Below are 26,381 nucleotides of genomic sequence, written 5' to 3' on the forward strand. Positions count from 1 at the left end.
TTCAATACTGTAAATCAAAATTAAGCTGTATTATATCACACATGTGGATTTGTGTTGATAGTTTGGGCCCTTTTCGGAGCGCTGCGAGGTGACCACAGGCCCCGGGGCCCCAGAGCCCTGCAAGGCTCCCTGCACCACATGCAAATCCCCCAGCTGTGTTGTGGTTAGCTGGGAGGTGAGACTCTACTCCACTTCACCTCTGCCAACGACGCACACAATATTTAATATCACGTGCATGGAGATTTTCTTGCTCCAACTGAATATCACCAGACTGTGTTACTGGGTTAACGTGCTGACAGGCTTTTCACCGCCGTGTGTCTCCAGGCCCCGCCTTGTAATGGAGCTCCTGTCACAGAGTTTCGTTTGGAGTGGGGAGCTGCTGAGGGCAGCATGCAGGTGTGTTACAGCGGACCAGCGCTCAGCCATGAGATGAAGGGGCTGCTCCCTGCAACTAACTACTTCTGCCGGGTACAGGTGAGCGTCACAGACACACCGCTGCCCCTCGTCATGTCCCAGCGCTCTCTCTTGGTCATTCAGCCTCCTTTGTGTCAGTGTTTTTTCCAATCCTGTCAGGCAGCGAGTCTCAAAGTGGCGTCTCCCTGGGGGGCCGAGAGGAGATTTCAGTTGGTTCCTTAATGTCACTATAATTTAACATGGCACCGTTTATCCCAATTACTCTTAAGAATGGCTATTGTAATCATTCTCACCACTATTAACTCTGCTTACAGTTCACTACCCAACCAGCGAATTTTTTGATAAACCTTGCACTATGTGGGGTTGTTATTCTCTAACAGGGCTCCCATGGGGAATGGAGTTTATGGAAAAGTCACAGATGTTCAAAAAAGTCTATACCAGACAAGGGAAATCAAGGAAAAAGTCTCTGGGCACTTTATCGAATATCATGGAGTCTCGTCACCCTCAGTTTAAAAACTCAAAGCCGAGTAACTCACCAAACAGAATTTATATTGTCTGTTGTGCTCACCTTATGTTTACTTCGTCCACAGAATAAAACAGAATAATAAACTGCTGCTTAAGTTTTTGGTCAGGTTAAGAATGTTGATATGGGTCACAGGAATTGAACATTTTAATCCTGGAAAGTCATGTAAAAGTCACTTTTGACATAGATTGGGAACCGTGCTCTGATCAAATTCCAATGAACTGATAAATTTAACCAAAACAGTGGATTGAAACATAATCCCACCCTTAATCCTAACCTTCGTCTCCCTTGAGGCCTTTCTTCAATCTCAGTTCTTTTCCCTCAGCTTCCAAATGCATAGGCCTTCTGCTTATTTCATTTATTTATTTATTTATTTATTTATTTTCACTTTGTACCTTAGAAAGTGAAAACCAGATGCATTCATGAGTTTGGTGACTAGCAAAATAGGTATTTTTACATTAGAGCACCACCTTGTGGTAAAATATGGTCATTACATGTGAATCTCCATTTTGGTCATAAGTTAGTTCAAACAGACTTTTCTCAGTCTGGTTTCGCCTCATGCTCGTGTGCAGGCTGTGAACGTGGCCGGCGTGGGGCCCTTCAGCGAGGTGGTGCTCTGCCAGACGCCCTGCTCCGTGCCCGCAGCCGTCAGCAACGTCCACGCACTGAAGGAGTCTGAGCTGCACGGGTACGCGACTTCGATGGATGTGGAGGAAGATGAAGAAGAGGATGACGGCGGCTCCCCGCCACCACCGCTCTACTCTCCATCAACCTGCCTGGGTCTCTGCTGGGAGCCGCCGTGCGACCACGGTTCAGAGATCACATCCTACCTGATTGACCTGGGAGAGCGCCAGCCCATCGCCGTGGGCCCCGTCACCAAATACATTATCCAGCATCTGCAGCCTGACACCAGCTACAGGTACACACTTTAACCATCAACATGAAAAGACGCAAAAAGTCAAATTAAAGCTGCTCAAGGCGATCACAGCACACAGTGACAGCAGGAGGCAGTGGTTAGAAAATTTAAACTTCATGTACATGTTCACCAAGTTGGTTGTTCAGTGATATTTTATATCAAAGGTTATGAAAGGGAGGAGACAGACAAAAGATTTAATGTTGGTAAGTTCAGCTTTTCCTGCTGCAGATGGAGAGCTCGCCTGCTGCTGTTAAGGGCTCTTAGGTTTGGATTCATCACGTCCTGCTGGCAAATAAGGGAACCTACCTGACAACACAGTTTAGTGTAGGAGGATCTACTGTGTTTTCAAATAGATACGATTTCAGAAGATTTAATACGGCTACCTACCTGTGATCACATGACCCACTTTTTGAGAATGGTGTTGAAGGCAAAGGCGTTGGTTCACGGTGATGTGTCTGAAGAATAGCATGCCACTTGCAAGGTCTCTTCTGTAGTAATCAAAAATAAATGGACTGAAGTGCAGACCGTATTTTGTTTTATGCACTTCTCTTAGTTCGAGGCGTAGGCTTATAAAACGGATGCATTTTTGGTTGGAAATTTTGCCTAGTGCAGCTTTAAATGGAGTAGGCTATCCTTGAAGAGTCAACATTTTTTTTTTTTTGGAAGTCTGATTATTTTGAAATACCATCCATAATGGGATTTAGTTTTACTGTGATTTAATTATACGCTGTTTATGTCAGCCCACACAGCGTTGAGGGAAACAAGGTGAGGCCTGGAAAGTGCGTTTTGGAAGCCAGAAATCTCAGCACCTGGATAAGTAATTGAAGAGTCAGAAAGTATAGATCAAAAACACTGTCAGGCAAATTAATATGAGGCAGTAGATGGCTTCCTCACTGGCCCTCTAAGTCATCACTGCAAAAACGCAAAATCTTACCAAGATTATTTGTCTTATTTCAAGTCAAAAATGTCTTATTTCTAGTCAAAATATCTCATCACACTTAAAATAAGACATGATCACCTCAGAAGTAACTTGTTTTTAGACAATTTTCACTTGTTTCAAGTGAAAATTCACTTGAAACAAGTGAAAATTTGCTTGTTTCATTGGCAAAATTTGCCAGTGGAAAAAGTGAAAATTCACTTGAAATAAGCAAAAAATTAGCTAGAAACAAGAAACAAATTTTGCCAATGAAACAAGCAAATTTTTACTTGTTTCAAGCAAATTTTCATTTGAAACAAGAGACAAATGTCTATAAAGAAGTTACTTCTGAGGTAATCATGTCTTATTTTAAGTTTAATGAGATATTTTGACTAGGAATAAGCCATTTTTGACTTGAAATAAGACAAATAATCTTAAGATTTGCAGTGATTGTAGTGTTTCTGCCCAGGCCAACTCAGTCGACTCGTCCCCCTGATTTTGTTTTCTCCGTCTGCGTCTCAGGATCCGAATCCAGGCCCTGAACAGCCTGGGCGCCGGCCCCTTTAGTCACACCTTTAAGCTGAAGACGAAGCCCCTGCCACCGCAGCCGCCCCGCCTGGAGTGCACCGCCTTCAGCCACCAGACCCTCAGGCTCAAGTGGGGCGACGGCCCGGCCAAGGCCGCCACCTCGGACGCCCTCCAGTACCAGCTGCAGATGGAGGACAAGAGCGGCAGGTCAGCGGCGCATTAGTCGTTTGTGAGGGGAAGAAACCTGACAGGAGATCAACAGAGTGTTTCAGCAAAAGCTCCACGATTGTTTTGGGAGTTCATTTCGAGTAATGTGCCAGACTGCCTTCACAAAGAGACAGGCACAGATGATATGCTTTATACCACTGCTTATTCCCTGACAGCCGAGTTACTCATCTCCTTGGCTTTTATGCCATCTTTACCTTTTGCTCACCCTCTCTGTCTCGCTCTCTCTCTTTCTCTCTTGTTCTTGTCATTGCAGATTTATATCCTTGTACAAAGGACCATGCCACACACACAAAGTCCAGAGGCTTAATGAGTCTACCTCTTACTCGTTCCGCATCCAGGCCTTTAATGAGGCGGGCGAAGGGCCCTTCTCCAATGTTTACACATTCACCACCCCGCGCTCTCCTCCAGCCCCTGTGAAAGGTACTGTGGCAGCTTTTGCTCTTCTTTGTCTCTCTCTGTCTCCCCTCTCTCTCTCTCTCCCCCTCTGTAGATCAGCTTTTATCTGTTATCTTTACAAACACTCATCGCTGACATCCAGACAGCCGGTGTGCTCAGCTTTTAACCTCAGCTGACCAGAGTTTGAATCTCATTTGATTAAAAGCCGTCAGCTGCAGATTTCACGTCCCTGCCGTCGTCGTCATCGTCTGCCCGGTCGTTCGGCCCGAAGCTCGTGTTGATTCTGCATCTTGAAATCATTAATGAGGACGCGGGCTTTGTGCTCACCTCTTTTCAAACAGGCAAGCATGTGTCAGTCGGTCGGTGTTGCTTAATGGTGTTTCTTCCCCCCCTCCGACAGTTTAAGTTCACATGATTTGCCAGCATTTTTGATGCTGAGTTTTAAGCTGAACATCATTATTGCGACGAGGGATTAGATTCCTGCTTGCTAGGCTGATGCCGTCAGCTGAACGAAACACCTCACTTCTGTTTTTTATTTATTTGCTTTAAAGCCAGCTAGGTAAAGGATAACATGACTCATAATTATGCCATTTCTGCTAATGGGGGGAAAACAGTTGGGACTGACGTTTAGCTGTGGAGAATTCACTTTTCATCAGCTGCATTAGTATATCAAAGCAAACTCTGTTGTATCAAAGCAGGCTGTTAGTGTGGCAGCTCCGCTCTCAGAAAGCCCCTCAAACTCTTGTGATTCAAAAAAGGAAGTACACAGCACACATGGAAATTATTTTGCAACTTTGAGTTTGATGTCTGCTTGGGCCTTTGTTCTTGGAAAACGTAATGCCACGGCTCTCTCGGCGTTATTTTGGCTGGCTGGTCTCACAGGGTTTTTAAATTGCCTAAATAATTGTTGAAATATTTGTGTGCAGGTTGTCTTGTCGGTGGTGCTCTGGGTAAAATCATTTCTAAATTATAACAAAACGCCGCGTTATTGAGAACATGAGTAAAGCCAAGTGTTGCGGTTCACAGTGCATGCTGAACTCAGGACGTCATATCAGATGATATTTTTTCACATTCGTGTGTTTTCATGTGTGGGGGCAAAAAGTCGTGGCTGATTCTTGGTTAACTCTTTGTGAAAAAGGGTAAAGCTGCTCGGCGCGAACGGTTGAAAGTAATAGATTACTTCTGTTCTAGGTCACTTTTGTGTAAACAGCAGAAAATGTTGTTTATGAAATGGTGATAAGAAGACGGGTCAGCCATTGCATCTTTTACTCCAAATGCTTATTTAACCACTCACACTTTGTCACTCTGAAAAGCCATTTTTACTCACTGGCTTTTCACCCAGTATGAGACGTCGCTCTGTTTTATTTGTTTTATTTGTTTATATCTTTTTTTCTGTTTTATTGCTTTTACTGTTTTGCTGTTTTATGATCATTTATGCACATTGATTTTAAATTCCAGCATCAGACTTTGCTCTGTTTTAATTTTTGTCTTTGTTTTTATTCTTTTTACTGTTTTGTTGTTTTATGATCATTTATGTACATTGACTTTCAATTCAAGCATGAGACGTTGCTCTGTTTTAATTTGTTTGATTGTTTTTATTCTTTCTACTGTTCTTAACTGTTTTGTTGTGTTTTTTATCATTTGTGATAAAGAGTTCAGCTGAGTCTCCTGATTGATAGGGACATTTTTGCCACATTACACTGCAAAAACTCAAAATCTTACCAAGATTATTTGTCTTATTTCAAGTAAAAATGTCTTATTTCTAGTCAAAATATCTCATTACACTTAAAATAAGACATGATCACCTCAGAAGTAACTTGTTTTTAGACAATTGTCTCTTGTTTCAAGTGAAAATCTACTTGAAACATGGAGCAACATGGAACAAGCAAATTTTTCCTTGTGACACAAGTGAACAAGTAAAAATTTGCTTGTTCTATTGGCAAAATTTGTTTCTTGTTTCAAGCTAATTTTCACTTGTTTCAAGTAAATTTTCACTTGAAACAAGTGAAAATTGTCTAAAGACAAGTTACTTCTGAGGTGATCATGTCTTATTTTAAGTGTAATGAGATATTTTGACTAGAAATAAGACATTTTTACTTGAAATAAGACAAATATTCTTGGTAAGATTTTGACTTTTTGCAGTGTACATTATTTCCATTGTCACATTATTATGATATATGATGAATAAGTAACTGTGATCCCACAGAAAATAGCTCATCACATGCCTCACTGTTAGAAAGAACTCTGTGCTGATCAGTTGGGTTGATGAGTTGTTTTAAATTTGATATTTGACACATTCAGTTACTGCAGATATCAGCCATCTTTTCTTTACTTTTCACTTCATCTGCAGTCTCTTCATCTGACTTTTTTTTTTTTCCTCTGCCAGCCCCTAAAGTGGAGCGTCTGGAAGACAACTCCTGCGAAGTCACGTGGGAGGCTCTGCCGCCCATGAAGGGGGACCCTATCATCTACACCCTGCAGTGCATGATGGGAAACTCTGATTTCAAACAGGTATCGACGTCGTTCTGTCACAGTTCAGCATTCCCTTTCATAATCCGCGTCCCCCGCACCCATTCATCAAGAGATTTATATCTGCGGACATTTAATAGCTCACCTTCCCTCTGCACCCGTGACCGACCTGCCATTCATCACCGTGGCCTTTCCATGCAGATCAGAATACAAATGGATCCGGAGCCTTAATGTTTTCGCCGTGGCATCACAGCGTTCTGTATTAGTCACTGCTGGCTTTAAATTGCCCATTATGCAAAGGTCATTGATCCATGAGGTATCCCAGGTGTCTGGCCCCTGCCAGCACATTCATCGCTCTCGGTCGCCTGCAGCCGTGTTAACGTGGAGTAATGGCCACTGCAGGCTCATGCTAATCTCACCACATCAGATCTCCCAATTGAATCAGGAGCCTGAAATATGTGGCTGCCATCCGGTGTGAGCTCGGGTCCCTCCTTACCGCCAGTCACTGCCTGGACACTGAAGACCCTTGTTTTTCATTGCCTTGGTTCAGTATATCACCTGGAGTCCGACTGAGGCAGTTTTCCAGACCTGTCCAGTTCCTCGGCTGTTACGTAACAACAGAGGATCGCCCTATTATTTGGTATTTTTGCTAGTAGGAAAAAGGTAAAGCACATTTTGCACTTATAAAACAGCATCTCTGTCAATACATGATGCTCTTTGAGTTTGAAAAGTGTCGCAGACTCTGATTTTTTTTTTTGGACTCTGCTGCCGTGTGTAGGCCAACTCAACAAAATGCACATTACTGTAAAAACATAAAGCTTTATTCATTCAGGCTTTGTGTTGTGCTTACATTACTTTTAATAAATTGTGCTTAAAGAGTGAAAGCAGTTTGTACCCTCCTGCTATGTGTTTTTTTTTTTTTTTTTTTTTCAACAGAAGCTGCGACAGTGTTAAATTGACTTGTTTGCTCACAAACGTCAAATCAAAAGTGAGGCCGCTCTGTGAAGAGAACAGAAAAGTGTCGCACTAACAACCAAACAGAACGGACTCACGAGGCTTTCAAAACACTCGTGGGTGTGTTAAACTGGGCAAACGGCAAAGGCAGATGGCTGCCCACCACAATTGTTCAAGGACATAAAGTGAATAAAAATTATCAAAACAGAAAATGGGCTTTAAATTGAGCCACGGCCACAAGATTTATGAAAGACGCTGAGTTCAGTTGCTCAGTGGTCGCTCGTGAGAAAGTCTCCAAAGAGAGTTGAAGAAAGAGACACATCGCCAATTTGTGCAGGTGATGTGGGACAAAAACAGCAAACTGACAGAAATATCTCCCCTGCAAAGAAAATATTGATCACTTTGAGTCAACGATTATTGAAAAATCTGATCAAATGGGGATCTGTGGTCTGTAGGCCTGTGACATGAAAATGTTTGAGAAGCCATGCTGTATCGTGTGTGTGCCCCCTGCGGTCAGCTGAGAGGGAAAAAAAGGTGTAAATCTGCGCCCTCGGTTCAGTAATCTGTGCACAGTTCATAAACCGTACTCCTGGATTCATAATCTGTGCCCGGAAGTTACAAATCCACGCCCACGGATTTGTAAAGTGTGCCCTTGGATTACGGTCCCTGTTCTCTGAAGAAAAAAAATCAGCTGTGACTGCATGGATTGCACATCTGAGGGCACAGTTAACATGTCTGTGGGCACGGATTGGTAATTTGCAGGCACAGATTATGAATCTTGCTCTGGGATTTCTAAACCGAGAGTACAGATTTAGCCATGGGTCTCTGGGTCAGTTATTTATCAGAGCTAATATTTATTTCCCATCGTGTTCAGGTTATGTTGACTCTTCTCAAAGAGTAAAATGGGATTATAAACTTTAATCCGCTCTCTGAATCTGAATAAATGGATTCAGAAGTTTTTTAAGTTTTGCTTAAGGAAAAATCATGTCTGTGCTGAAAATTCAGCATTTTAGTCATGGGAATGTCCTTTAATTTTAGTAGGAATGGGAAGCTGGACAAGAAACAAATTTTCACCAATGGAACAAGCAAATTTTTACTTGTTCACTTATGTCACAAGTAAAAATTTGCTTGTTCCATTGGCAGAATTTGTTTCTTGTTTCAAGCTAATTTTCACTTGAAACAAGTGAAAATTGTCTAAAAACAAGTTATTTCTGAGCTGATCATGTCTTATTTTAAGTGTAATGAGATATTTTGACTAGAAATAAGACAGATAATCTTGGTAAGATTTTGACTTTTTGCAGTGTACTCATCTCTGGTTAATTGTCACTTTCCTGCCTGTTTTATATTTTTATGTATTTTAATGAAGCTCGTCTCCTTTCCCCTCGTTCTCAGGCCTACAAAGGCTCCGCCACATCGCACCACGTCCACAACCTGCAGCCCAGCAGCGACTACCGTTTCCGGGTGTGCGCGATCCGGCAGTGCCAGGACGCCCCGGAGCTGAGCGGGCCCTACAGCCCCACGGTGACCCTGTCGCCGCAGCGGAGCGACGTGGCGGCGGGCGGCGGCGCCACCGGCTCGGGCTCCAGAGCCGGCGCCGAGTCCAGCCGGCCCCGACGGAGCCTGACGGACGAGCAGTGCGCGTTCCTCCTCCTCATGGTCTTCGCCGTCATCGCCATCCTCATCGCTTTCGTGATCCAGTACTTTGTCATCAAATGAGCACTCGTCCTCCTTCTCCTCCTCCTTTTTCTCCCCTTCCTCCTCCTCCTCCTCCTCCTCCTTCTTCTTCTTCTTCTTCTTGCGCCCAGCTGCAGGGTTATAGCTTTATTCTCCTCCCCCTTCCCCCGCGCCCCCACCCTCCTCCGAGTCATCCGTTTCCTCTTTTTCGTACTCGTCGTTTTTTCCGTCGTCACCGCAGTAATCACGTTAGCCGTGTCAGGGTGCTGGGGGGGGAGGTGAGGTGAGGTGGGGGGAGGCAGGAGGGTTAAGTAGCAGTACAGAAAATGAGGAAAACACCCCGTTTTTTGCGCCTGTGATCCTTTCCTGACTCGTCTTCTGTTGTCGCCCGGCCCCTCCTCTCGTGGCGTCCGGTCAGTCGAGGTTTCTGTTCCGTTTGGATCGGCTTCCCGCGCAGAAGGAACTCAAGACAGAGCAGAGGGCGTGGCTTATGGGACGGGTGGGGGGGCACTTTGACTCATGTACTTGTTGATTACAGTATATAAATATATATAAATATATATAAATGTGTATAGAAAATAGTCATTATTTATATTTCCATGTACGTGTCCAGTATGAAAATGTTTTTTGATAGATGTTCCAAAAAAAATAGCATGTAGGTGTGTTACCAGCCTACATGCTATTTGATCCTGGGACCTGGTGGGCCAGTGTTTGCACAGTGGGGTGTGTGTGGGTGTGTGTGTGTGTGTGTGTGTGTGTGTGTGTGTGTGTGTGTGTCCAGATGCATACTGTGTGTAGTCGTGCCACAGAGGTACACAGCTGGGAGGGCTCGAGCCGGGGCCAGACGAAGGGACTTAACCCCCCGCTGGAGTTGAAAAGGGGCGTCGTGAGCGAGAGGAGAAGAACCCGAAATGAAATTCTTGTTCGCATTATAGAACATTCATTTAGCACTTTCCAACTTTTTGATGTTCAGAATGTTTAAGGATGCAAAAATGACTGGAGAAATGTTAGTATATTTTTGTACAGTATGACACAAGGACCTGTAAGTTTGAAAAAAATAAAATAAATAAAAAAATAAAACAAAACAAATGCTCAGTATAAAGTTAGAAAACAAACAAAAACCAAACTAACACAGTGAATTCTAATTATTTTTACTATCATATAGTTATACTGTAGCTTGTTTTTACAATCATGCAGCTGCTTTACTCCGAAAATATTGTTGTTCAGCACAAAAAATGTATGCTTACCTGTATGTTTTTGTTTTTTTGATTGATTTTTTTTGTTTTTTGTTTTGTTTTGTTTTTTTGTTCTGTATTGTTTTTTTGTTTTCTTCCCAGTAATTGATTTTGCACCTTAGTTGAAGAACCTCGACTGACTGTGTCTTGGTCTTGTGATGCATTTTTATAGAACACATTTTGAGATTGTGCAAGCCCTACTTGTATTTTGGGTGTTTTAAAAGTCGTAGTATCACGTCACGTGTCGCTGAAACAGCTGATCGTATCTCAGCGGGGGGGAAAAAAAAAAAAAAAAAAAGGTGTGAGAACCAGTTGTTTCAGAGGCCTTAATTGGAGAGAGGAGAGAAAAAAGAAAAGAAAAGAAAAGAAATCTCGGGAGTGTTTTCTTCATTTCTCTTAAGTTTCGATTTTTGTTTTTTCCTGTTGTTTTTTTTTTAAGTTTTAGAAAACACTAATGTGTTTTATTTACGTTTCTTTTTAGCAACATTTATTTGATGTTAGTAAATACACGTAATCGTCAGAGAAATTGATAGTTCTATGTGTTACTTCCGATTTATTTTGATTTCTTTTGTCAGGTCACACGTGTGAAGTATATTTTTTTATAATGTTGAAGTAATATAAGTTAATACTCTCTAGAGAAAATAATAAATCCTGAGTACTCACGAAACATGGAAAGCGAATGGCAGATACAAAATGTGTTATATCATGTACTTCCTGTGAATCTAAATTTGCCTTTTCTCTGTGTGTTAAGTATTTGTAACAGATTGCTGACGCTGAGGTCTCAGTGGTGATCTGGCTGTAGGGTCTAGTGTTGTGTTTGGTTATGGGCAGTCCACTGCTGTTGCAAAATGAAACACAGGTACCTTGCAAAACGTCTCGGATAATTACATAATTTGGTCTTACGGACATTCTGCAAATGTCTTCTCTTTGTCAGTTCGAGAATTCAAATTCCTATTTTTGATAGTGATTGCAACGTGCCATTTTAACACCTCTTCACCTCGGGGGCCACTGCCCTTGGCTGAGGAGATTAACTAAACGCTACAAAAAATAAATAAATAAAAAAAAATACATAAAAAAAATACATAAAATAAAATATGCACAAAAAAGGAGACCATTTTTATGTAATTTTAATGTTTGCAGTTACCTCATACACCGTACATTCCAAAATGAAAATTTGTTATACATAATACCAGACATATCACTTTAAAATGTTCGTTATGGGAAAAATGTATAATCATAGATATGTATCTAAAGTGTATCTGTATAGCCATGATATCTACAAAGGATCCATGCACAATAAAAGATTTATAATTCTTAATCACGCTTCGTGTTTGTCTTTTCTCTTTTGCTTTTTGTTTTTTGTTTTGTTTTGTTTAAAATCAACACGACGCGACTCCACCGACACATGTGGCCTGAGAAATCTGCTGGGCTTTAGTGATCTGGTGACTCGGGTTTGGAAAGTCCAGGAAAAGCTTTGAAAAACGTCTCTGGTCGTTTCGAGGTCTTGGCAAAGTTAGCGCTTCGTCTTGCTGCATTTCACATCGAGATATTGTTATGTTGTGTGGAATAATCTTAAAAATATTGCGATTATCTCAAAACCTGTTTTTGTTTTTTTTTTTTGTTTTTGTTTTTTTTCCTTCCATGGTTGTTTGCGACACTTAAGGACAAATCAAGCACAACGTCCTGGATCTGTTTTTTATGTTTTCGTTCGCAGCCTCGCAGGAACATTTCACATCGTGATACGAGGGAATTTCTTCAAATTTGGCACAAATGTCCGCTGGGACTCAAAGATTGAACTGATGAGATTTGGGCGATCAAAAGCCACAGTCACCAAACACGTTTTTTTAGCCATAACTCAGGAATCCATGTAGTAATTACGACAAAATTGTACACAAATGTCTGATAGGAGAAAAAGGTAAAGTGAAGACATTTTATATCCCAAAGGTCAACGTCACTGACATCATCATGTTCTGAGACTCAGTTTCAGCCAAGAAACTGAGGTCTGGACAAAAAAAATACTGAATTTTAAAATAAGAAAATGTAAGCACCCTGATTTACATCAACCATATTTTACTTAGAATAATATTTGTGGTGAATTTGACACATATAAAAAGGTTTTACTGGTGGGAATCAGAAGCATCCTAAGTTGTGAGCCCAGACCAAAAACAAGGATATCCTCTCATAACCTCACCTCTCGTTTCCCTCTCATACCGGCTCCGACCTGAAAGAAATGCATATCAATAAAATTTAACTACCATATTTTCTTTTTTTTTCTTTTCTTTTTTTGGGGGGGGGAGGATGGTAACATTATTTTTCCTTTTTTGGCCACATGGTGAAAGAGAAAGAGGTCGAAAGCTCACAGTGGCTTCCTTCCAAAGTCGAGTGCAAACGCCAGGTCTTTCACAGTGAACAAACAAACAACTATTGATCCCACAGTCAAATTAAAGGGTTCTTGAGAAAGACAATACACGCCTATTTTATTTGCTCAGTCTCTCCCTCTCACTCTGCTTGTTCTGGATGAGACCATCAGCCAAACACTTAAAATGGGATTGAAAAAAAAAAAAAAAAAAATCCGATTCTCTCGTCTCCTCCTCTTTCTCCTCTCCCCTTCCTCCCACTCTTGGCATTTCCCCCGCTCCCCCTGCCTCCTCTCTCATTTTCTCTGTTTTTCTCTCAGTCAGACTCGGCTGGCAGAGCAAGAAAAATGTGTTGCCAAACCATTTGCAAGAATATGACATCCAGCAAATAAACCGTCAACACTCAAGCGTGGAAATATTAAAAAGTTGAATCACAATGTTTACAACAGGGCATGCTGCCTCTCTCTCTGGCCAGTTCATCACCTGTCTGTGTGTGTGTGTGTGTGTGTGTGTGTGTGTGTGTGTGTGTGTGTGTGTGTGTGTGTGTGAGGTTAAGGTGCCATTCACTGATACTGTTGAATGAAAGCTGGCCCAGCTGCAGTGCCTCCCTCCGATCACAGCACACAACTCCAGTCAGCTCAAGTGCTTTGAGGAAGAGAGCTGTGATTAATGGGGATGAAAGTGGCTCTGCTTGTCCTGGTCGTTGCTCTATTTGCATTTTGTGTGTGTGTGTGTGTGTGTGTGTGTCTTATTGAGCTCAGTTTGCAAATCCTTAAAAAAAAAAAAAAGGGCAAACAAGTTCCTCTCTGCCATGTTTCTCTGACAGGAGTAAACCAACAAACAGAGGAGGGGCACAAAAATACCCTGTCATAGTGAGTCTTCTTACACAGGCTCATTTGGATCTAATGGAGGTGACGGCACTGAACATGCACACAAACACACACACACACGCTGCTGGTCATCCGTCAGGTCATCCAGGCTCTGCCGGTAAAGGTTAGTGTCCTTTAAGAAGCGGTTACTCAACAGGAAAATGTGTAGATTACAGGCCTGTTTTGCCGCTGCACATGCACCTGTATGCAGGTTCAGGGTCCTATCAAGGTACTTTTCATTAATTTAAAGGGAAAGGCCACCCATTAAAAAAAAAAAAATCTCAAATTCAAGGGTTATTCATTTCAACTTTCAACAAGATCTAACTCATGAAAAAAAAAAAAAAATAACTAAATAAATCATCCAACTCCAGACATCAGAGCTGCAAAAAGGCAGGACACAAACAGCCTTTTTGTTGTTTTTATAAGAATTGCATCAATATGAGTGTGTATTTACCACTTAAACAAATACGTCTATATGCACCTTAGCTCTTCCCCGTGGAGGAAAATGCAGAGTTTCCTCTTCCTTTTGCCATCCATTTTTCCCCACGCTGACACGGATGAATTCAACGTTGTCACTGTTCGGGAATCTCAGAAATTCCAAGTTTCAAATTGAAATGAATGCAATATCACATCTCCCCGTTTCTAGCACTGGGAAGGAGCGCTGCACGTGCTCACTGCAAAAACTCAAAATCTTACCAAGAATATTTGTCTCATTTCAAGTCAAAATGTCTTATTTCTAGTCCAAATATCTCATTACACTTAAAATAAGACATGATCACCTAAGAAATAACTTGTTTTTAGACAATTTTCACTTGTTTCCAGCTAATTTTCACTTGTTTCAAGTGAATTTTCACTTGTTCCACTGGCAAATTTTGCCAATGAAACAAACAAAATATCACTTGTTTCAGGTGAATTTCACTTGAAACAAATGAAAATTGTCTAAAAACAAGTTACTCCTTAGGTGATCATGTCTTATTTTAAGTGTAATGAGATATTTGGACTAGAAATAAGACATTTTGACTTGAAATAAGACAAATATTCTTGGTAAGATTTTGAGTTTTTGCAGTGTTTAAGTCTTGACTGAACTGTCCCGGGACAGGGGGATAATCCATATGAATTCTTAACAGAGGTGGTGATCCCCTCTGATTCTTTGGTACACTGTTGAAATCTGGTTTGTTGTAACAACCAGGATGGGAAATGTGAGGATGAAGAGGAGGAGATGAGCCGGTGGGAGTGTGGAGTGATCCAGTCTGGCGGAGAGACAGATGGGGGTTGTTGGTTCTCAACTGAGCCAAAAGAGAACTCATTTGTCTGCGACCACTTCCAAGGCACGTTAAAGTCAAACTGATTGATGCATTAATTAATAAAGTAATGACCGCTCTTTGTGCAGATGGTATGAGTCTTGCAATTAAATGAAATTCATGCTCAGTAGGGCTTTGCACGATCCTCACTTAGCCCAGTCATTTTATGAAAAAACCTTGGACAAATTGCAAGAGAAGCAAACTCAACTGATTTTGGATCCTCAGTTTGTCCTGAGTGAGGGGAAAAAAGTCCCAAGGAATCCCATTGGTGGAAAGTTTTGAAAATCACCTATATATGACCATCTAATACCAAAAAAAAAAAAAAAAAAAAAAAAACAAAAAAAAAAACGCCCTTTTTAAAACCCAGGTGAAAGGGGTTCAAGATTTTACTTTCAGATATCACTATAAAAATTCACAAGTTGATTACACACACAAAGACAAGAAAAAAAGTCAATTACAAGTTATTTGAATTATTCTGTTTACACATGCATATCACACATTATCTGATTTGATACGCGCTAATTGGAATAAATGTTATTGGAATAATTCCATTCCATTCCATGCGCTATTTGGAATAAATGGTTATAAAATTAAATTAATTAAAAGGTTACTATATATATAGTAACCTTTTAATTCAAGGTTACTATATATATAATAACTTTTTAATTCACTGTTTAAATATCTGTTCTGGCATTTATTCCTTATATTCCATTTTAGCGCATATCAAATCAGATAATGTGTGATATGCATGTGTAAACAGAATAATTCAAAGAACTTGTAATTGACTTTTTTTCTTGTCTTTGTGTGTGTAATCAACTTGTGAATTTTTATAGTGATATCTGAAAGTAAAATCTTGAACCCCTTTAACACACGGGGTGTGTTAAAAAGGGCGTTTTTTGGTAATATGTGGTCATAAATAGGTGATTTTCAAAACCTTCCACCAATGGGATTCCTTGGGACTTTTTTCCCCTCACTCAGGACAAACTGAGGATCCAAAATCAGTTGAGTTTGCTTCTCTTGCAATTTGTCCTAGGTTGACCCCAATTTTGGCCTAAAATTTCTGGACTAACTGCACGGAGAGGGGATGCAGATGCAGAAAACCATGAACCAGGCAAGCGGGGGGTTCCCTCCTGTCCTGTTCCCTCCTTCTGATGCCTTTTACAGTCATCCATCTCGTCATGATTTGATTAGGAATGCGATTACTTCGACACACATATGCACGCAGACACACACACACACACACACACACACACACAGAGAGAGAAGACAACCTCCCTGTTGCTCCCTGGCTGTTGAGGAGTGGAGGAGGTGCTCTGTCTTTGTCTCACCAGAGCCTGACTGTGTATTCAGCACCAGGGACCGGCTCTGCCACTTCATGCAACACTCCTCCTCCTCCTCCTGCTGCTGCTGCTGCTGCTGCTGCTGCTTTCCATCGACACACAGCAAAGGAGAGAGCAACACGTCAGGGAAAAGTTGAAGGATCCAGCTTCGTGTCAGAGGTAAAGTCACCGAAGGGAGATAACTTTTGCACTGCGATGTTATTTCAGCTTTTATTAAGATGAAGTTGTTGGCTTTTCCTCTGCAGCTTCCAGCTGATTCAGCCCTGAGTCCTCCAGCAATGCCTTGGACCAGACCCCAAGTGGACCTTCATGCCGGGGGAGCAGAAGCCATGGACCAGCACAGCGTCGACGACCACCACTACGAGGGCTCCCTGTTCCCCACATCCACCCTCATCCCCGTCACTGTCATCTGCATCCTCATCTTCATCGTGGGCGTCACCGGGAACACCATGACCATCCTCATCATCCAGCACTTCAAAGACATGAAAACCACCACCAACCTCTACCTGTCCAGCATGGCCGTGTCCGACCTCGTCATCTTCCTCTGCCTGCCCTTCGACCTCTACCGCCTGTGGAAGTACGTGCCCTGGCTCTTCGGGGAGGTGGTGTGCCGCTTCTACCACTACATCAACGAGGGCTGCACCTACGCCACCATCCTCCACATCACGGCCCTGAGCATCGAGCGATACCTGGCCATCAGCTTCCCGCTCCGGGCCAAGGTGGTGGTCACCAAACGCAGGGTCCAGTACATCATCCTCGCCCTGTGGGTGTTCGCTCTGGTGTCGGCGGCGCCCACGCTCTTCCTGGTCGGGGTGGAGTACGACAACGACACGCACCCGGACTACAACACGGGACAGTGCAAGCACACCAGCTACGCCATCAGCTCCGGGCAGCTGCACATCATGCTGTGGGTGTCCACCACCTACTTCTTCTGCCCGATGTTCTGCCTCGTCTTCCTCTACGGCTCGATCGGGTGCAAGCTGTGGAAAAGCAGGAACGACCTGCAGGGCCCGTGTGCCTTGGCTCGCGAAAGGTCACACCGGCAAACTGTCAAGATCCTGGGTGAGTGAGCTCTTCCCTTCCTGCATGTGACCGCAATAAGCTCATTGATAGATCCATTCGCTTTCTATGTCAATCTGCATTATTACCTTGTGCTGAGATTGTACAGTTTGTATGGGTGAAGATTCTCTAGTGAGGGATATCGGTCAGAAATTCTGTCAAATTAAGATTTTCTGTTTATCTTGACGTTTTAGATCCAAAGCAGCCAAACTAAACTTGCATGTTCGATTGTGGAATCTCGTTCGAGCACATTGGTGATCACGTTTTGCATCATATTCAGAATATTCCTCTCAAACAAACACCTCCTATTAGCGTGTAATGTAATTTATCATCTGTTTATACTGTAAATTTGCACATTGCCCACATCTATGCACATTGTATACATCTAAGCACACTGTTTTTTTGTTTTTTGCACATTGGGTACTTAGATCTTTAGATCTCTAGTGTCATCTTTTATTCTTTATTTTTTTTTTTTTTATTTATTTAATCTTGTAATCTGTGGATACTGCTGAAAACTGTGAATTTCCTTCGGGATGAATACAGTATCTATCTATCTATCTATCTATCTATCTAATTCTGCTTCTTATCTGACTCTCGTGGCAAGAAACGTAACACAGCCGTTCAGATTCAGGAGTGACTCTGATTTAAAACAGAAAAAAGAAAGAAAAGGAAAGAAAAAAAAACTCTTTTCTTTGTTTAAAAGCTGAAACAATCCATCAGTCCAGAGTCGGCTCTTCCTTTTACTGCTGATGGAGCAAAGCCAGGCTGACAGATTAGAATCTGGGATTTCTGGTTTCTAGCTTTGGCAGAGTTGCGTGTGTTTACTAAGGCAAATTAAACGAACATGACATTTGCTATTTATGAAAGTGATTTGTACACAAATTTAAAACACAGAGTCGTGTCACTTATTCTGTGCATGCAAAATATAAATTCTGTCCCACTTTATGTGCTTTCACAGGCTCTTGTGTTGCTTTTACTCGCTTCAATCTGCGAAATTAAAAAAAGAAGAAAATCCATCCGTATTTCAATATCAGCCAGCTAATTATTTTGTTTTGTCTGAGGCTAATGATGTCCTTTTCTAGCTCACATTGATTGGCTTAATTTGCAGCTCTGGCATATTGCTCAGGGAACGCTGTTTTGCAGCGAAAGACCGAGGCCAGGGCAATCCGTATTATCCAAATATTTAATCATGATGTATCCATTATGATATTAACGCTGGTCATTAGCCGAGCACACACTGCACAGAGCACATGTCGTCAGGCTCGCTGCCTTTTGTCTCCACGTTTGTTGAAACCGAAAATTGAATTGTCATCAGAGGGCTCCATAAATCAGCCTTAATTGAAATCTACATGCTCCCACAGTCCCGGGCTGCCTTTTAATCTGGTGGAGTCGCACATCTCAGGAGTCACTAAACGATCCGCATTCCCTCAGGCCCAGAAAACAGAAACTGATCCTGGGGGCTGATCCTCGCGCGAGCTGCTCGTTCTGTTAGTCCTCCATTTGCTGTTAATTGGTATTGTTAATTCCCAAACTGATGGGGCTAAGGCGGGCCATCGTCTCACTGCCCTGTGGCGCAAACAGACCATAATATACAGTGTCTGCAAAGGTTTTAAAAGGCGTGTTGTTCAGGAACCATGACTCAATGGTTATTTCACCAGATGCCGAGACTTGTGGCTTTCAAAACTCACCCTGCACTGCAAAAACGCAAAATCTTACCAAGATTATTTGTCTTATTTCAAGTCAAAAATGTCTTATTTCTAGTCAGAATATCTCATTACACTTAAAATAAGACATGATCACCTCAGAAGTAACTTGTTTATAGACAATTGTCTCTTGTTTCAAGTGAAAATTTGCTTGTTTCAAGTGAAAATTTGCTTGTTTCATTGGCATGTCTTATTTTAAGTGTAATGAGATATTTTGACTAGTAATAAGACATTTTTGACTTGAAATAAGACAAATAATCTTGGTAAGATTTTGCGTTTTTGCAGTGTGGACCCACATTTTATCAGTGACATCACCCGTTCAATCCAACAGATGAAGCGAGACGCTGGCTTTGTCCTTTAAATGTCTTTAAATCAAACTTGTGAGCCTCATCCTACTGGTGTTTTTTTTTTCTGCTCCAACAGTGGTGGTGGTGCTGGCCTTCGTCATCTGCTGGCTGCCCTACCACATCGGCCGCAACCTGTTCGCCCAGGTGGACGACTACGACACAGCCAAGCTGAGCCAGGACTTCAACGTGGCCTCCATGGTGCTCTGCTACCTCAGCGCCTCCATCAACCCCGTCGTCTACAACCTCATGTCCCGCAAGTACAGGGCCGCCGCCAAACGCCTCTTCCTGCTGCACCACAGGCCGAGGCAAGCCCACCGCAGCCAGAGGCAGCTCTGCGTGATAGACGACATCACCACCCTGAACGAAACCCTGACCGGGGTCTGAGACGACGAGGCCTCACGGGCTCGGACCGGTGCTGACAGACTTGTTTGACTTCACCGCCGGGGGAGAGGTCGCAGGGCTGGGAGGTGTTGGGGGGGTTGGGGGTCTTCATGAAATAGGGGCATGAGATGCAGCTGATGAGGGAGTAGAGAGGCTGTTGTGCCACCGACACCACAGACGCGTAGAGGAGGAATGTATTTCTATATTATCTTTGACGGGGACACTAGGGCTAAGAGCTTCACTGCAATTCAATGCAAATATAAAGTTAGTTTTGTTGTACTACTCAGCGGCATTGTGTTTACATGGGTCGGATGATGTCTGTCAAGTGTGCTCGTTGTAGTCGATAGGCCACCGGTGCATTATCTGCGACCCTGTGGTAGAAACGTCCACACTAAGGTGGGTCAATATGAAAAAAGCTGTTTTTGGTATTCCATCCACTTTACACCACACGAGCTTTTTTTCCAGAATCTGTTTTAGTGGGGCGGCATAGCTAAACTATCGTTCATTTTGTGATAAAGATAGATAGATAGATAGATAGATAGATAGATAGATAGATAGATAGATAGATAGATACTTTATTCATCCCGAAGGAAATTCACAGTTTTCAGCAGTATCCACAGAGTACAAGATTAAGTAAATCAAAAATAAATAATAAAAGATGACACTCAAGATCTAAAGATCTAAGTACCCAATGTGCAAAAAACAATGTGCAAAAAAACCCCAAAAAACCAGTGTGCATCGATGTATACAATGTGGATAGATGAGGGCAATGTGCAAATTTACAGTATAAACAGATGATAAATAAAAGCACCAAATTTGGTACACTCATTGCTGAATATATGTTGAATGAATCTGGATATTGGGCCACTGCAAATTTTTATTCTGATGACTGTGGCAGCCATTTTTAAAACTGGCCACCAGTGGTTACTGGCATGGAATGCTTTGCCTTCCCTACAGCTGCTGTTTCATGTTTTCAGCACCACAAATATAATTTAGAGACATTTTAAAGTGGGAAAAAGCTTTATTACAATGTAACAAAACAGAACACAGCTACATACAACATACAACATAGCTACAGCTTTAGCCTTTATCTATGATGTTCAAAATGTATACATCCAAAAACTAACATATTTTATTCATAATTATTACAGTTGAAATAAAATGTTTAGGCCTACCTTGATGGACTGTCCACTGCACTGCTTATCGAAGGAAGCATATTATATTATATGCTAGCCAGCTCATTGGCTAGCTGGCTTGCAGTGGTGGTTGTGGTGGTGGGGCAGAAAGTGTTTGAGAAATTGAATGTGTATAACTGTATTTTTTCTTAATTTAATGAGTATTTACATTTTTAAAATATTTTAATGAATCATTTTAATATTTTTATTCATTTTAACAAATCAAATGCCTGCTATGGCCACTAGGAGGCGATTTTGTTGATGGCCCAATATCCGGATTTGTTTGAAATATATCCACCAACACATCTACCAAATTTTATGCTTTTATCACAAAATGAACGATTGTTGTGATATGTTGAGTTAAGCCACTCCGCTATTTTCCAAAAGTCCATCCAATCTCCCCGGAGTTCTCATGCAAGATACGCCCACAAAGTTAAGTTTAAGGTTACGGTTGCGACGAGGTAAAATCCAAAAGCACATCTTTTTTTATTTCTCTGTTCATTTTAACCGGCTGGGTGAATTTCAACAACATTTCTTTTTTTTGTTTTTGTTTTTGCTTTGGCGCTCTGTCCACAATAAGCTGATGTGTTCCATCCACGGACATTGATCTTTCTGAAAATGCTATCCAAGGTGTGTAAATTTGAAAATGCCTACCTGGCCTCTTAGTGTGAAGGTGAGATAACAGAGTTTTTTGAAATGCTGCTGTAAGATTGTCATGTGATCTAGGCCCCCAGTCTTGTTGTCTCGTAAATGCAAGACAGAAAACGTTTAAGTGTTTTGTGTTCACCCTGCTGTACAAATGCTAGTGAGGTGTAGTGTGGATGGAACCCCAAAACAATGTTTTCAAAATTGACCCGCCTTAGTGTGGACATGGCCGTGGTTTTCAGCTTTTGTCAGCAGAAAATGTTCACGAATTCTTCAGTGCGTTTAGAGCAAGACTAGTGACTGCCTTTCCATGGTTTCAGGAAAATAGGGTTTACACTCACAAGCATTTATGTTTACATTTGATTTCTCAGTGCCCATCAAAAAGTATTTACATATTCTACCCTGCAAAAACTCAAAATCTTACCAAGAATATTTGTCTTATTTCTAGTCAAAATATCTCATTACACTTAAAATAAGACATGATCACCTAAGAAATAACTTGATTTTAAGACAATTTTCACTTGTTTCAATTGAATTTTCACTTGAAAATTTGTGTGTTTCATTGGCAAATTTAAAAGCCATAAAAGAAATAAGACAAAAATTCTTGGTAAGATTTTTGGTAAGGTTTTTGCAGTGTAAACATTCTTCTTGCTTGGGAACAACACTGCTGCAAAGGCTACATCATTTCAGAGCCCTTCTGCAGTCACCATTAATCCACAAAGACCGAGCGGAGATCCCTCCGCGTTAATGAAAGATGATGTGTGCCACATTCATAAGGATGAAAGGACTGCTCGTTTTTCATGCCTTAATTGTAATAGCAGCTACATTCTGTTGTAACATACCATTTGTTTGAGACGTAATGTATGGTGAACAATGGCTGCCATGTTGTTTGTTATTTGTTCTCATAAATCAAGAAAAATATACCTAGTAAAGCAATTAGCTGTGCGTCATTTGTTGTGCTAATTTGAAATCGGGTGTTCCTCTCGTGGACGGATGTTTTCATGAGAGTGCACCATCCTTCCAGTTCAATGTAACATCAGCTTGATAAGAGCAGATAAATATGAAAATGGGATAATTGTTGGCTGTGTGTGTGCATGTAATATGGAGGCCACCTGAGCCCTGAGGTTTTGGGGGCTGCGTACGTGCCGGCCATCAGATGTAATCTGACACTGCTATTGCATTACCTGGGCGCTGAGTTAGATTTACTCTGGCAGGTAACGTCCCTGCATCACCATATTCAAAGTAATGGCTGCTGTAAGTGCATTTCTAAGAGAGGAAAAGCCACCGAGGTTGTCAGCTGAGGCAGAGTTTATTGCTATTAGTCCATTCACTGTCATAATGTGGACACCCCTTCCTCAAGTGTTCTTTGACACTAGCATTTTGAATTATAAAATGTCCATTTAGTGCAGAAAAAAAGGTCATGTTTAGGTTATAAACATTTTTACCTGAACAAGGTCTTCACCAAAGCCAAACCAGGCTACATCTGCGGCACGCTGCGTCTGCCTCTTTATAGAATCTGTCGTGATGTATCCAAGATTCAGGGGACCTTGGTTTGCACAAATACAAAGAGACACAGTCGCTCTGGGCTAACTCACCTTCGTGACACTTTTTTTTCATCAAACCATCCATCTCTGTCGGAGCGGCTGAGAGCTGAGAGCCGTCTGTAAAATGTTAGATCCCTCAGACCGTTCTGCCATCACCTGAGCAAAGATCAACAAGCAGCAGAGCTCCGGTGTTGGTTATTTTCTTTGCAGATAATGAAGAGAGTGGCTGGAGGGGACTCGGCTCGCGCTGTCATCGCCTCCCTCAGGCCTTCTTCACGTCGCCTCAAATCGTTCAACACTGCAAATACACAATTAGTCTCTTTTCACTTTACTGCTTAGTCAATATCTGCTGTTCTATCTGTACCGATACTCCTCTTACAAATATTTACACCACTTCTGTCTGTGTAATTACCACATGCTATGGTGATGGCACTTTCATTTGACTGAAATGATGAAGTTTGATATGGATCTAATCATCTTATGTACCTAGTGTCAGTTTCAATTTCAACACAATGATATAATCCCGGGGAGATTTATTAACTTGATAAGAACCACACCAATAATACAGGGTGTCCACAAAGTCACTTTACAATTTAAAAAATCTATTACGAAAGCAATTGATGAGATATGTTAGATATGTTGTCAGTGGTTATCAGAGTTTTTGATCACATTGCATTTGTGTATTTCAGCAAAAGATCACTGATGCCATTGCCACCATTGATGAGGCTCTCCTACAGTGTCGTCTTGATGTGCTTCATGCAATTAATGTTCCCCATATAGAGGCGCATTAAATGAGGCAAAAAAAAAAAAAAAAAAACAAACTTCAATATCTACTCCTCATTTTGTAATAATTTCCACAGATTTGCCTATTCATTTGCGTTTGTAATAAATTAGTTAAAATGTAAAGAGACTTTATGGGCACCCTGTACAATAATTGTTTCACAAATGACAAACGCTGTTTACATGCCTTCTCCTAACACAATTATCTCAGCTACATTATGGCCGTGCAATCAACTTATTTTCCAGATTTTTCATGCCTCTTTGCAAAACTGTATTAAGCCGGAGGCCTCCCACTAAGAGACTGAGATGAGAATATGTTGTGTTTATAGTTTATACACAAAACATATTAAAACTGATTTGTAAGAAAAACACGTTTGCAAACTGCATTTGTAAACGGTTTTATGACTGTTGTGTTTCTGTATTATTCGTGAAATATGACAGCCTTCTCAAAGATAAAAGCCACAAGGACTCATTTATTCCTGAGCCACAGGCAGGAGAGGACCTTATGAAATATCCCAAAAAGGCAAAGACTCCATAAATCTACACACATACTTACTGTGTATAGTGTGTAAATCCATGTTACCATGTCTCTAATGTGTTTTGCTCCTTCATTCCTCGCCAAAGGAAACTTTTCACTGCCGTCTCACAGTTAACCCTGCAGGAGCTGAGTGTTTTCTACAACAGCTCCATCAGCCAGCATCACCTGAAGCTAGTGGTGCTTTCCACCAGCAGGGGGAGCCACAGTATACTGCTCTCAGGAGAGTCTCAGCTATAACAACTGGCTAGTGAGGAATCCGTGCATGGTGACTGTAGCATGTAAATAAGGACAAATACAGCAACGTCACGACATTATTTTCTTCCCTGAGACTCAGTGTGATCAAAAGGGAAGTGCAAAACCTGCTGAACTGTTTTCTTTCTCGTTGGGTGAATGACCTGAGGGTTTTTACCTCTACCTCCAAAAAATCTTTATCACTTCCTCCTGTCAGCATGTTTCCACAGATTGTCAACAACGCTTGTTTACTTCCTGTTCGCAGGGCTGAGGTCGCGGCTCCCGGTGTCTGCTGCTCTATGCATTAGGCGACAGGAAGCTGCATTGAAATGGAGCCTGTCTCCAAGGGGGAGGATCTGCCCGTATAGTTCTGCAAAGTCTAGGGTGGGGGTTACTATCTCCTGTATTCCTGTCCTGGCAAGTTGCAACTGGAAAGCCAAATGAATAAAGAAACAAATAAATAAGCATGCAAAAAAACACTAAACCCCTTTGTCAACATAAACTGAGGATAAGTTTCCTTACAAATGACAACAAACTATGTTGAATGCATGCACATGAAACTGGATCACGAGTGTTTTTTTTTTTTTTTTCTGTTTTAACTGCTGAACACAAACTGGTTTTGTCAGTAAATGAAAACACTATTCACAAACAGCCCTTCCTGGATGTCTATGCTCACGAGACTGACCTGCTTGCTAAGAGAGCAGATCTAGACAGAGGGACGGCCTTTAGGAGGGTCACTTCTTTCCACCATGACCCGTGGCCCAGTGATATTGCAAAGAATGCTGTGTGGTCATTATGCTAATAGGAAAAAAACCTTCCCTGTGGTGTGCCGTCGGCCAGTTACAAGCCATTCCATTAGTCTGCTACTCTACATTTCTGCACCACAAACCACTTGAGTGGCCCTCCTCCCTCCAGTCAGGACAGCAGAGTCATTCCCAGTCTTTCGCTCTGACATAAAACCAAAACCAAGTGAAATATCCTATAACACATTCTCATGCTTATATCACCTTTGGGTGTCTTAACTCACATTATCCGGAAACCTGGGAATCTGAAATTAATGTTGCAAAGGATGGCAAAATGCCTGTAAAAAAAAAAAAAAAAAGTTTTAAATTGTAGAGAAATGTGCAATGGTAAGAGCTTGCAATGCAATGGAACCTGAAAATAAACAAGGCAAGAGAAGCAACTTACAAGGACTAAATAAGGTACAGTTGAAGATTAGGAACCTCATGTAAATCCTACAATAAGAGGAAACTTGTCCTTGCGGCATGAATAAATGAAGTAAAACACATCCTCAGCAGTCATTTCCCTACTCCATAATAAATGGTGAGTGATGGCTCACCGAAATGTTTTACATCCACCGCTCCGACCCTTGAAATCCTCTTTGACTGCTCATAATGCTGAAGATGCAGCAGTTTGAGATCCTGTAATAGCTTAGAGCGATCTTAATATCACTGCAAAAGTAAAGTATTTCCAGACATTGTTGGGCTATTTTACGCCTACGGGTGCCATAGAAGTTAAAATCTTAGACAGCTTAATTAAAAATAACTTGTAGGGTATGTTTCAGGTACTTATGTGCGTATATCCAGCCAGTGTTGTAATGACTGAACACACAACTTCTGATTTACTGTGTTTCAGAAACTATAAATGCATAGGCCTGCCCCATATGATCCATGTACACAACCCTAGTGCAGTGTGTAAAACTGGTAAAACTGGAGCCTCCCACTGGGGATGGCCCTCCTCCCTGCACACAGCTGAGTAAAGTTAGCCAGAGACAGACACAATACCGGAATTAGGAGAATGCTGCTTTCACAATAAAAGCATAGGATTAAAAAAAAAAAAAAAAAACGAATGAATTTGT

General features: G+C 41.6%; 2 protein-coding genes across 4 annotated transcripts in view; both read left to right on the forward strand.

The window, feature by feature from the left end:
- fndc3a (fibronectin type III domain containing 3A) overlaps window positions 1-11,571 on the forward strand; it is a 67,154-nt gene extending 55,583 nt beyond the window's left edge. Inside the window, exons 20-27 of one of the 3 annotated variants that reach the window (XM_030066626.1) lie at window positions 62-175; window positions 325-474; window positions 1,510-1,856; window positions 3,292-3,504; window positions 3,779-3,945; window positions 6,308-6,432; window positions 8,737-9,066; window positions 9,121-11,571. In XM_030066626.1, coding sequence (XP_029922486.1) covers window positions 62-175; window positions 325-474; window positions 1,510-1,856; window positions 3,292-3,504; window positions 3,779-3,945; window positions 6,308-6,432; window positions 8,737-9,060 — 1,440 coding nt within the window. In that variant the 3' untranslated portion in view covers window positions 9,061-9,066; window positions 9,121-11,571. Of the gene's footprint in view, window positions 1-61; window positions 176-324; window positions 475-1,509; window positions 1,857-3,291; window positions 3,505-3,778; window positions 3,946-6,307; window positions 6,433-8,736 lie in introns of all 3 variants that reach the window. The other 2 variants (XM_030066625.1, XM_030066624.1) reach the window with 2 other exon arrangements.
- A 4,827-nt stretch (window positions 11,572-16,398) lies between these two features.
- Window positions 16,399-19,613, forward strand: mlnr (motilin receptor). The gene is made up of 2 exons (XM_030067210.1): window positions 16,399-17,182; window positions 19,306-19,613. Exons 1-2 carry the CDS (start codon window positions 16,399-16,401, stop codon window positions 19,611-19,613), a joined length of 1,092 nt encoding a protein of 363 aa, XP_029923070.1.
- Window positions 19,614-26,381: the final 6,768 nt, after the last annotated feature.

This window comes from Myripristis murdjan, chromosome 13, assembly GCF_902150065.1.
Source record: "Myripristis murdjan chromosome 13, fMyrMur1.1, whole genome shotgun sequence".
Classification (NCBI taxonomy): Eukaryota; Metazoa; Chordata; class Actinopteri; order Holocentriformes; family Holocentridae; genus Myripristis; species Myripristis murdjan.